Raw genomic sequence first — 13,125 nt, forward strand, 5'->3', positions numbered from 1 at the left:
TGGAATTGCTTGAGACTTGTTTTATGACTTAGTTTATGGTTTCTCCTGAAAAATGTTCCGTGCCTGCTTGAAAAGAATGTATATTCTCCTGTTGTTGGGCGAAGTGTTCTATGCATATCAATTAGGTCAGGTTAGTTGATAGTGTTGTTCAGATCTCTTATACACTGTTGATCTTCTATCCAGGTGCTCTGTTAATTATTAAGAGGTGTTAAAATGTTATTAAATTGTGTATTTATTTTTTAATTTTGGCAGGTTTTGGTTAATGTATTTTGAGGCCCTGTTGTTAGCTGTATATACATTTATAGTTGTTTCATTTTCCTGATAGTTTGCCTCTTCCATCATTGTGAAATATTGCTTTTTGTCTCATAATAGTTCTAGACTTAAAGTTCGTTTTGTCTAATGGTAATATCACCACTCCAGCTGCCTAATGATTACTCATTGCGTATCGTACCTTTTTTCATTCCTTTTACTTTGAACCTGTTTGTACCTTCAAATCTAAAGTGTGTTTCTTGAAGATAACATATTGTTGGATCTTGCTTCTTAACTAGTCTGAGTGTTTTAGTGCTTCCAATTTAATGCATTTATTAATATGATTGGATTTACATCTGCCATTTTGCTATTTGTTTTGTTTCATGTGTTTTCCATTCTTCCCATTCTTTCACTGCTTTTGTGTTATCTAACTTTAAGACATTGTAGGTCTTTTCTTAGTGGTTCCTGTAAGGATTAAAATGTGCATCTTTTTACAGTGTACTGTGGTGCACTTAATTCCAGTCAGTATCAAAACTCCCCATATAGCTTCATTTCCTTCTCACTCCTTATGCTGTTATTGATTTACATGTTATGTTTATACATACTAGAATCCCAGCAATACAGTGTTATAATTATTGCTTACACATCTTATGCTTTATAAAGAAGTTCTGAATGAAGAGCAGGATTAAGAGCCAACATATTGATAGTTAAAGTAACAGGGGTGGAATTAAGTTTCCTTAGAAGGAGATGTAGAGTGAAAAAGCTGAGGCTTGTGTCCTGGGAACTGTGCACATTTAGATAGGGCTCTAAGGGGGTCTTGTGAAGATAATCAAGTGCGTTCACATGATTTTATGTCTTTGATGTTTTACCCCTTTATCATTACGGAAAGTTTCTCTTTATCTCTGGTAGTGTTCTTTGTCTGAAGTTTATTTTGTCTGATATTAGTATAACCCTTCAAGCTTTCCTGCGGTGGTTGTTTTGCATGATACAGTCTTTTCCATTCTTTTACTCCCAACCTTTTTGTGTCATTGAATCCAAAGTATGATTTCTGTAGACAGCATATAGTTGGATCTTTTTTAAAAAAATACTTAACCAGTTTGACAGTCTGAGTGTTTCATTTGAGCATTTGGTCTGTTAACATTGAATGTAGTTGTTGATTGGATTTAGGTCTGCAATTTTATTTTCTCTTTGTCTTTTATGTTTTTTATTCCTTTTCTTCCTGTCCTACCCTATTTTGGATTATTTGGTTTTTTTTTAGAATTTTGTTTTAATTTACCTATTGGCTTTTTAGTTATACCTCTTTTCATTTTTAAGAAGTAATTTCTTTGAAGATTGCAGTAAATGTCATTAACTTTTCACAGTTTGCTTAGAATTATTATTGTTACTTCATGTAAATTTAGAATCTTAAATTTTTTCTGCCGTTCTTCAGCTGTAATTGTCATATATATCTACATCTATATACATTGCAACACAATTTTTGCTTTATCCAGTCATGTATGTTTTAAAGACATTAAGAAGAAAAAAGGTAGAATTTACATTTGCAGAGATATTTACCATTTTGAAAGCTCTTTATTATTTTCTAAGATGTGAGTTTGGTCTGGTGCCATTTCTCTTTAGCCTACAGAATTTTGTCATTTCCAGTAGTTCAGATTGGCTGTGGAAGATTTTTTTTTTTTTTTCTTAATCTGACAGTGAATTTATTTCACCATTTTTGAAGGATATTTTTACTGGATATAGAATTCTGGGTTGGCAGTTTCATCATTGTCATCATCTTTTAGCATTTTAAAGTGTGCTTAAAATTGTGTTTCCACCATTTTATGGCCTCCATAATTTCAAATGAGAACTCTGTTGTCATTTGAATCTTTGTTTTCCTGAATGTTATATGTGATTTTTTTCTAGCTGATTTCAGGACTTTTTTTTTGGTTTTGCTTTTCAAGTTTGACTGGCTGTAGTTTTCTTCATAGTTATCCTGCTTGTAATTCACTGATATTCTTGAATCTGTAAATTTCTATCTTTAGCCAAATTTGGGACATTTTTGGTTGCTCAATTTTTTTCTCCCTTATTTTCGTGGAAGTATGATTATACATATATTAGATTTTTGGTATTTTTTTCAGCTATTGTTGAGGCTTGTATCTTTTAAGTTTAATTCTCTGTTATTTGGGTTGGATAATTTCTGTTGTTCTATTGTCAGTTTCACTGCCTCTTTCCTATGCATTCTTCCAGTTAGCTGTCTGATAATTTATTTCAGGTGTTATTTTCTTTATTCTCAAGGGTGCACTTGGTTCTTTTGCTTTTGTAGTTTCTATTTCTCTGCAGTGTTTTCCCATCTTTTCATTCATTGTGTACTTCTTTAATGTCATTTATTATAATAGCTGCTTTAAAATTCTTGTCTGTAAATCTAAATCTAACATTCAGATAATTGAAGCTGTTGAAGAAAGAATACAGCATTATAATAACTGGGAAGGATTATATTTAAAGAAGCCAAAGGAAGATGCAGTAGTCAACAGTACTAAGTGTTAGGAAGGTTAGTTAAAGTTCTTTTTGGTTGGATTATTAACAAATTATTGATCACAACAAAAGCACTTTTCAAGTGATAGGATTAGATGGAAGATTACGGTATGTTATAATGTGAGTGGCAAATGAAATAATCACAGGGAATATAGAGTACTTGTTTGAGGAGCTTCACTGAGAAAGAAAAGAGGGAAATAGAGGGGGAGGCAGGGTAAAATAAGATTTGGTAAGCATGTGGAATAATAAAAAGTGTATTTATTGGTTGAGGAGGAACAACCGATAGTTGGTAGAGGTTGAAGATAAAGGTTCATAAGAACATAGAAAGGATGGAATTCAGAACATAGATGAAGGGGCATTTCTTCCTAACCTCCACTTCCCTGCTCCTCTCTGCCATTTATTGGCAGAAGGAATGCAAGACTGTCAAGGATTTTGGTACAGGAGCATATACAGTTTGGTTGTTATTAGTAAAATGTTTTGTTAACTATTACTTTGCTTCATTTTAATGAGGAAAAATTTAGGTTCTGAGAAGTCCAGAGAATGAGAGGAAAGATTGAGGGCTACTATAAATGTTGGAATAGCTATAGGCTATGGCAGGGCCCATGGTGATGGATGTGAGCTAAGATAAGTGAAAGGAGCAGTTTTGTGTTCCCAAGTGAGGTTGGAATTCATTAATTTTATGGTATTAACAGTCTTAAATTGTGGTGTTATTTTAACTCTGATGTAGGAGTAGGGAACTTAGCTTTTTGGGATTCACTTCTGTATCAGGGTTTGTGGTGGGAAAGTTGGTGGGGGTGGATGTGCTTGGAATCCAAGTTAAGCATGGAGGGGACTGATACTGTGGGAAAACAGTGCTACCTCGCACTGGATAAGAAGTTTCAACAAAGATGACAGTGAGGTTTATATAGTCTTTATAAAGGAAAGATGAATAGAAATGTTAGGAGGTTATGGTCCATAATTAAAAGATTAGAGGTTAAGATATCAGAGGCAGAGCAGTTTGAGGTCCTGAGAATGGCCATCCAGAATGTTGATGAATTGGAGCACAGAGGGAAGGATTTTGTTATGAGGTCAAGAAACTATGGAACTAGGTATTTGAATGAATTTTCTACATTGGCATTGAAGTCTCCCAAGATCATGGCAGAATTTGGAGTAGAGTAGAAAACTGTTAGTCTGAACACCTAATTCTCATTTAGTGTGAGGCGTAAACAAAACAGTGGTGAATGTTAACAAGGGGAGGCTGCATTATACTGTCTTCAAAGGAAGAGAGTTTTTTTACCCTTCATGGAGGTGAAAATGTAATGGCTTGTTAGTGGTGATGTTAATATTGAAAAATAATTTGGCTTTAATATTAAATCGGGGGCCTTTAAAATACTATATCAAGGATACATTAGATATTTGAAACAGTGTTTTATTTTACAACTCAATATTTTTTGGTGGAGGCAGCAGGGCTGCCTTGAACAATGAGATCACTTGGACACAGGAAGGGGATCATCACACACTGGGTCCTATTGTGGGAAGGCGGGGGGTGAGGGGTAGCATTAGGAGATATACCTAATATAAATGACGAGTTAATGGGTGCAGCACACCAACATGGCACATGTATAGATATGTAACAAACCTGCACGTTGTGCACATGTACCCTAGAACTTAAAGTATAATTAAAAAAAAATACAAAAGTTAGCCGGACATGGTGACACACACCTGTAATCCCAGCTGCTCAGGAGGCTGAGGCAGGAGAATTGCTTAAACCCCGGAGGTGGAGGTGGTTGTGAGTGGAGATTGCGCCATTGCACTCCAGCCTGGGTGACAGAGTGAGACTCCATCTCCAAAAAAAAAAAAGGTATTAATGCGATCAAAACATTGGAAAATGGTAGTAGGTTTTTATTTTCACCCATTTTGATGAACAGTTTTCTAGTTCTACTCATGAAGATGAGGCAAGACTCCTACCTTCCCTAGTTCTGGCACCTGTACTATATTATCGATTTTAAGATTCTAAATGAATGAATAGGGATCACCTAATTCATGACAGGAGCTGTGATGAAATGTGAAGAATGCTGTGTTAACTGGAATCTCGAAGTCCACATGCGGTAGAATTAGCAACATCACAGGGAAGAATGTCTGTGAACCAAGTCAGAGTGTTTACTGTACCAGTGGAGGCTTGTTGAATTTTTATTAGCTATATGCAACAAAACTATACATACTGTTAAAAATGTATGTTTGAGAAAAAAATTGTTTGCTACTTTTCAGAAAAAACAAGGAGAGAAATGACAGCCAAAGGTTCTACAGGAATGGAAATTCTGCTGTCAACATTAGAGGTAAATCAGTGACACACTTTAATTATGTAACTACTAATGCCAAGCGATACTGAAGAAGAAAAAGCCTATGTGTGTGTATAAATACACACAGAAACACATACACACGTACATATATACACATACACATACATATACACACGTGTGTGTGTGTATATATATATGTAACAATTTTTATTTTAGAGGTAAAGCCAGTGAATGAAAGTTTGTTTTAGGTTTTTAAAATACTATTTGGAATGGTGGTATAAATATTCTAATATGTGTTAGGTGACTGTTGAAGTATATTTCCCTTTTACAATTGTAATGATAACTAAATTGTAATCCTAACATGCCATTCTAGTTGGTAATAGAAAATAAAGCATTAGCTGGAAATAAATCTTTAGCTTAAAACTAATGGTTGACATTGAAAATTATCGTTTATTGTTTTAGCTGATATACATTTGTGATTTTACTACACATATTGGTTAACTATATTATATTGATGATAATTGAATTTCTATGCCAGTGTAAAGTTTTGGGTGAACCAACAGGATGTATTCAGAATCAGGATTCTGTATTTTGTTCAGTTGCAATGTTAAGAACAAGAAATGAATTCATGTTCTTCAATAGGAGGTCTTAGCATCATGAAGATGTCATTTCTCCCTAGACTGATCTGTTACTTCAGAGCAATCTCAATAAAAGTTATCAACATGTTTTTTCTTTCTTTTACCAAATTTTTTAACCAAAATTTTACCAAATTTTTTTTCTTTTCTTTTTTTTTGAGATGGAGTCTCACTCTGTCGCCCAAGCTGGAGTGCAGTGGCGTGATCTCGGCTCAATGCAACCTCCGCCTCCCAGGTTCGAGTGATTCTCCTGCCTCAGCATCCCAAGTAGCTGGGATTATAGGTGCACACCACCATGCCTGGCTGATTTTTGTAGTTTTAGGAGAGAGGGGGTTTCACCATGTTGACCAGGCTGGTCTTGAACTCCTGACCTCAGGTGATGATCCGCCTGCCTTGGCCTCCCAAAGTGCTGGGATTACAGGTGTGAGCCACTGTGCCCGGCCTAACCGTTTTGTTTTTAAAGTCCAAATGGGGAGACATAGTCAGCAAAATATAAAGCACATTTCTGAGAATGAAGATAAATGAGAAAGGACTATCCCCATTAAATATCAAAGAACATTAGAAGTCTTCAGTAATTAAAATAGTTTGGAAATTATGCATGAGTAATAGATAGACTACTACTATAATGTAACAGAATAGAAAATCCAAAAACAAAATGCATATGGGAATTTAGTATTATTTATTAAAGGTAGCATTTCAGATCAGTGAGGAATAGAGTGGTAACTATCTGGAACAATGTAACGTTGAATCCTGATTTCCTGCATTCCACACCCAAATAAATTCCATATGAAGCAAATATTTAAGCATGGAAAATGGAATAATAATACTAGAGAAAGAGAGAGGAATTTAAAAATAATCTTACAACAAAGAAGGCTTTTTTAAGTATGAAAAAATAGAAACTATAAAAGATTGATAGATTCAACTATATTAACAAAAGGATGTAGAAAAAAACACCATGGATACTTGGAAAACTGAGGAAAAGTATTTTGGCTTATATAATTTCTTTGACATGTAAAGAACTTCTTCAGTTAAAGGCCGGGTGTGGTGGCTCACGCCTGTAATGCCAGCACTTTGGGAGGCCGAGACGGGTGGATCACAAGGTCAGGAGATTGAGACCATCCTGACCGGTAAAACCCACTCTACTAAAACCCCGTCTTTACCAAAAAAAAAAAAAAAAAATTAGCCGGGCGTGGTGGCGGGCGCCTGTAGTCCCAGTTACTCAGAAGGCCGAGGCAGGAGAATGGCCTGAACTCGGGAGGCGGAGCTTGCAGTGAGCCGAGATGGGGTCACTGCACTCCAGCCTGGGCGACAGAGTGAGACTCCGTCTAAAAAAAAAAAAAAAACAAACAAACAAAAACCCTCAAAAACCATGTAAAGGCTATGCACAGTTCTCAGAAAAAGAAACACACGTGTCACTTGAGATTGAGCATTACTTTTAATAAGATAAATAAAACCGAAGTACAATGTTTAAACATTTTCACTTATGAGATCGGTTGTCCAAACTTGGAGAAATAGCCCCTCCTCTGCATTGCTGATGGTAGTATAAATTATTTCCTAGAGAGCAGCTTGGTAATATCTATTAAAATAAAGGCCCATATTCTTTGAACTTGAAATTGTAGGCATTTACCTTACTGTACAGATGTACTTTACCACGTGTAAATGTATATCCTTAGTTAAATTTGAAACTTTTAATAGCAAAATATTAAAAGCAACCTAAATATTTCATGGGTAGATGACTGGTTAAATAAACAATGGTGAAATAGACATATAATGGAATATATCCTGTAGCCCTCAAAAAGAAGAAGCTCTTTATCTATTGATATGTAAAATATCAAGGTGCAAAATAGTACCTATAGAGCAATACCATTTGGAGAAATAAACCTGTATGCACATGTATATTTACATGGATTTCTTTTATATGTGCATATTATCTTTGGCAGAATGCAAAAGAAATTAATAACATGATCGTCTTCTGAGAGGGCAGCTAGGTGATTGAGTAGTCACCAGACATACATTGTAGTGCCATTTAAATTTTGATTCATTTACTTTTTATTATCTGTTTGGTAGAAAGATGAGGAATTCAAATGACAGAATGATTCTTCTTGGAGTAATGTCGATATTAAGCAAGTAATATAATAACTAAAAATGATTTGTAAAAATTCTTAAAGGCAGAAGGAAACAGACTGAAATGATGAAAGAATAGTGAAAACCTGAATACATTTGTTCCTAGAGAAATTGGAAAGGTTATTTGTAAAATATGGGTAGTTCCCAGTGGATTCAAAAGTTTGGGAATCAAAAGTTTACAATGTTTTAATAAAACAAACTATTTATTTCAGAACACAAAAGATCTTCAAACTACACTTAATATCTTAAGCATTCTTGTTGAGCTGGTGTCAGCTGGTAAGTTTTTGTTTCTTTGGTCTAATTTCTGTTTCTAAACAGTGATCAACAATGTATCATATTCACTTTATTTGGAATTTTCTGATACTCTTATAGAGGCTATTCTGAATATTGGAATTTAGAAACTGAAATTTCATACTTTGTTGTCGTTGCTTTGTTTTTGGTATCTTTTCAAGTATCCCTCAGACTACCCCATAGCCATGTATTTCACAGCCTTGAACCTAGAATTTCAGCATGATTTGTGTTTACCCTTTGTGTTCTATTTTCTAAATAAATGAGATTAAACAAAACATGTTGACGGTATTTGTTTGATTTTATTGATTGATTGCTTGAGATGGAGTTTTGCTTTTGTCGCCCAGGCTTGACTGCAGTGGTGCGATCTCTGCCCACTGCCACCTCTGCCTCCTGGGTTCAAGAGATTCTGCTTCAAACTCCCAAGTAGCTGGGATTATAGGTGTGCGCCACGATGCCTGGCTAATTTTTGTATTTTTAGCTGAGATGGGGTTTCACCATGTTGGCTAGGCTGGTCTTGAACTCCTGACCTCAGGTGAATCCGCCTGCCTCGGCCTCCCTAAGTGCTGTGATTACAGGAGTGAGCTACTGCGCCTGGCCGTATTTGTTTGATTTTAGAAGTCATCAGTTTTAACCATTTCTTGAATGCTAACAAGTTATGATACCTAATATGGGAGGATTTGTTGTTTCAATTTTTTTTTTTATTGTTAGGTGGAGGTAGAAGAGTGAGTTTCTTAGTCACCAAAGGTGGTTCTCAAATACTGTTGCAGTTACTTATGAATGCCAGCAAAGAATCTCCCCCACATGAGGACTTAATGGTACAGATTCATTCTATTCTTGCAAAGATTGGACCAAAAGGTAAGGGATTTCATTTGTATGATTGTTGAATCTAGAACTATTTTTGTAACATGATTCTCTCACCTTGTAACTACTCAGTTTTTAAAAATGTTATTTTAAATTTCTATGGATACATAGTAATTGTATATGTTTACGGGGGGGGGGGTACATGTGATATTTTGATACAAATGTATCTGTAATGATCAAATCTGGGTACATGGGGTATCCATCACCTCAAACATTCATTATTTCTTTGTGTTGGGATCATTCCAAATCTTCTTTTATAGCTATTTTGAAATATATAGTAAATTATTATTAGTTATAGTTGCCCTACTATGTTATCACTGGATGTTATTCCTTCTATTGAAATGTATTTTTGTATCCATTAACAAACTCGTCTTTATCTCCCGCCCCCCATTACCCTTGGCAGCCTCTGATAACCACTATTCACTCCTTTTATGAGATCAATTTTTTTAGCTTCCACGTATAAAAGAGAATATTGATATTTATCTTTCTGTGCCTGTCTTGTTTCACTTGCATAATGTCCTCCAGTTCCATTCATGTTGCCGCAAATGACAGGATTTCATTCTTTTTTATGGTTGAATAATATTCCATTGTGTAAATAAACCACATTTTCTTTATATATTCATTCATTGGTGGACGCCTAGGTTGATTCCATACCTTGGCTTTTGTGAATAGTGCAGCAGTAAACATGGGAATGCAGATAGTCTTCAGTATACTTATTTCCTTCCATTTGGATATATACCCAACAGTAGGATTGCTAGATCATCTGGTAATTCTATTTTCAGTTTTTTGGGGAACCCCCATACTGTTTTCCATAGTGGCTGTACTAACTTAGATTCTTGCAAACAGTGTATGAGTGTCCCCCTTGCCCCTTATCCTCACCAGCATTTATTATTTTCTGTCTTCTTGGTAACAGCTCTTTTAACTGGGATAAGATGATCTCTCATTATGGTTTTGATTTGCATTTCCCTAATGATTAGTAATGTTGAGCGTTTTTATCTATACCCATTGCCCATTTATATGTTTTCTTTTGAGAATATTTATTCAGATCTTTTGCCCGTTTAAAAAATCCTTTCTCTTTTTTTTCTTTTTGGCTGTTATTTGAGCTCCTTATATATTCTGGTTATTAATCTAGTGTCAGATGAGTAGTCTGTATTTCCTCCCATTCTGTAAGTTATCTCTTCACTTTGTTGATTGTTTCCTTTGCTGTTCAGAAGCTTTTTAGCTTGATGTAATTTCATTTGTCAATTTTCGCTTTGGTTACCTATGCTTTCCAGGTCCTACTAAATAAATTTTTACCCAGACTGATGTCCAGAAGCATTCTCCAATGTTTTCTTATGGAGAGTACTTGATTTTTAAAATCTAAAATTCTACAGCTTTTTCTTAGATTTAGTAATGAAATGCTTTTTTTTTTTTTTTTTGGACGGAGTCTCATTGTATTGCCAGGCTGGAGTGCAGTGGTGTGATCTGGGCTCACTGCAACCTCCGCCTCCTGGGTTCAAACGATTCTCCTGCCTCAGCCTCCCGAGTAGCTGAGACTACAGGCGCGTGCCACCATGCCTGTCTCATTTTTTGTGTTTTTAGTAGAGACGGGGTTTCACCATGTTGGCCTGGATGGTCTCAAATTCCAGACCTCATGATCCGCCCACCTTGGCCTCCCAAAGTGTTGGGATTACAGGCGTGAGCCACCGCACCTGGCCGAAATGCTTTTTTATAGTCAACTAGTGACCTGCAAGAACTGAGAATCCAAAATTTATGAGGAATTCTATTGCATGTGGTAGAAAAAAGAAAAATGTTTGGGTCACAAATGTGTCTTGGAGTGTGTATGTGCCCTCTCAATGTGTTTCTAAAGGATACATGCAATATGGGTATTGTTGAGGCTAGAAGGAAGGAGTATGGATGGGAATGTTTTGAAGAACATGGAGGTAAAATATGTCACTGTTTTCTTTAATAGTCATATTTGTGTTGCATAGTGTGAATGCTCAGGAAACTTACAATCTTACTTAAGAAGAGAAAAATAAGGGCTGGGCGCGGTGGCTCAAGCCTGTAATCCCAGCACTTTGGGAGGCCGAGACGGGTGGATCACGAGGTCAGGAGATCGAGACCATCCTGGCTAACATGGTGAAACCCCATCTCTACTAAAAAATACAAAAAACTAGCCGGGCGAGGTGGCGGGCGCCTGTAGTCCCAGTTACTCGGGAGGCTGAGGCAGGAGAATGGCGTGAACCCGGGAGGCGGAGCTTGCAGTGAGCTGAGATCCGGCCGAGATCCGGCCACTGCACTCCAGCCTGGGCGACAGAGCGAGACTCCGTCTCAAAAAAAATACAACAAAACAAACAAACAAACAAAAACAAAACAACAAAAAAACACCCCATGAAGAAGAGAAAAATAGAAAAATTATGAGACCAGTTATTACAACTGTAAGACACGTGAAATATTTAAAAATGCAAATTGAGAAAAATAGGATATAGAACAAAGGAAGAAATTGATTGAGTTTAGGTTAACTAGGGAAGGCACCCTTTGACTAGAACTTAAGTTCAGTTGTCTCCTTGCACAAAGATTAAAGTAATTCCTTAAATTATTAGAATTGTGCCTTTGGCCGGGCGCAGTGGCTCATGCCTGTAATCCCAGCACTTTGAGAGGCCGAGGCGGGTGAATCACGAGGTCAGGAGTTTGAGACCAGCCTGGTCAGCATGCTGAAACCCCATCTCTACTAAAAATACAAAAAATTATCCGGGCATGATGGCGCGCACCTGTAGTCCCAGCTACTCAGGAGGCTGAGGCAGGAGAATTGCTTGAACCTGGGAGGTGGAGGTTGCAGTGAGCTGAGATTGTGCCACTGCACTCCAGCCTGGGTGACAGAGTGAGACTCTGTCTCAAAAAGAAAAAAAAGAGTTTTGCCTTTGCCTGTGGCATACATGTGAGTTTTAAACTTTGAGTATTTGGCTAAAATGCTTATTGGAAAAAATGAGGATGCATGTGTACATAGTTTGTGTATTTATTAACATACATATTTCTAGCCTGTCTTTATGTATTGTATAAGTAATTAGTAGCTTTTATAGGTGGTGTTTTAAAGAAAGGAACCCTGAGGTGACTTTAATTTTCCAAGTGTATTAGAAGCTTTAAGACTTAAAGATGTATTTAGTTTATTTAAGGAATATGTTAGCTATCTCTTATTTTTCTTTAGCTCTTGTATTTAAGATCTAAAGACTCCCTTTTGAGATTTTTGTGGAAAATGAAAAAATAAGAAAACCATAATTTGGCAGAAAATTGTTAAAACCCCCTGATTTATTGATGAGTATTGTTGTGCTTTCTCTTCTAATCAGAACTGAGTTTTCTTCTACTTTTCATGAAATTAAGATATTGATTTTTAAAATAGTTCTTTAATATCCCTTTTAAGTTTTAGTTCATCTTTATTTTCTTTTATATATTCTTTTAAATTTGGGCTATTTCCTTTATGGTTTGTCCTAGTTTCCCATTTTTATGTCATTCAAGGACATTATATGGTAATTTTTTGAGTGTTTTTTCTATTCTTTTTATTTTTCTAGTGAGATAAGATAATATTCCCTCAGGAATATTGAGTTATTTTGATTTAAAATTCTTTGTTTGCTGGTCCTATTTACTTTAAGTCTTTTTTTTTTTTTTTTTGAGACGGAGTCTTGCTCAGTCACCTGGCTGGAGTGCAGTGGCGCTGATCTTGGCTTACTGCGCAAGTTCACCCTGGGTTCACACCATTCTGCCTCAGCCTCCCCGAAGGCTGGGACTGCCGGCGCCTGGGGCTGCCACTTGGCTAATATTTTTGTATTTTTAGTACAGACGAGATTTCACTATGTTAGCCAGGATGGTCTCGATCTCCTGACCTCGTGATCTGCCCGCCTTGGCCTCCCAAAGTGCTGGGATTACAGGCGTGAGCCACTGCACCCAATCTTAAGTCTTTTTTAAAATTCATTTTTATTTGTATTTTTATATAGTGAAGGAGTACAAGCGCAGATTTCTTACATGCGTGTACTGTGTAGTGGGGAAGTCTGGGCATTTAATGTGTACCCATAACCTGAATAGTGAACATTGTAGCTAACAGGTGATTTTTCAACCTTCACCCTTGACCCACCCTGCCACCGTTTGTATCTCCAATGTCTACAATAAATCTTAACATTCTTAAGTTTTTCTTATTTAAATTTTTT

General features: G+C 36.3%; 1 protein-coding gene across 1 annotated transcript in view; it reads left to right on the plus strand.

The window, feature by feature from the left end:
- The window catches only part of AGTPBP1 (ATP/GTP binding protein 1), a 198,666-nt gene that overhangs the window by 53,203 nt on the left and 132,338 nt on the right, over positions 1 to 13,125 (plus strand). Inside the window, 3 exon segments of the mRNA XM_021927597.2 lie at positions 5,005 to 5,072; positions 8,008 to 8,071; positions 8,795 to 8,941. Coding sequence (XP_021783289.1) covers positions 5,005 to 5,072; positions 8,008 to 8,071; positions 8,795 to 8,941 — 279 coding nt within the window.

This window comes from Papio anubis, chromosome 13 (assembly GCF_008728515.1).
Source record: "Papio anubis isolate 15944 chromosome 13, Panubis1.0, whole genome shotgun sequence".
In the NCBI taxonomy this organism is placed as follows: Eukaryota; Metazoa; Chordata; class Mammalia; order Primates; family Cercopithecidae; genus Papio; species Papio anubis.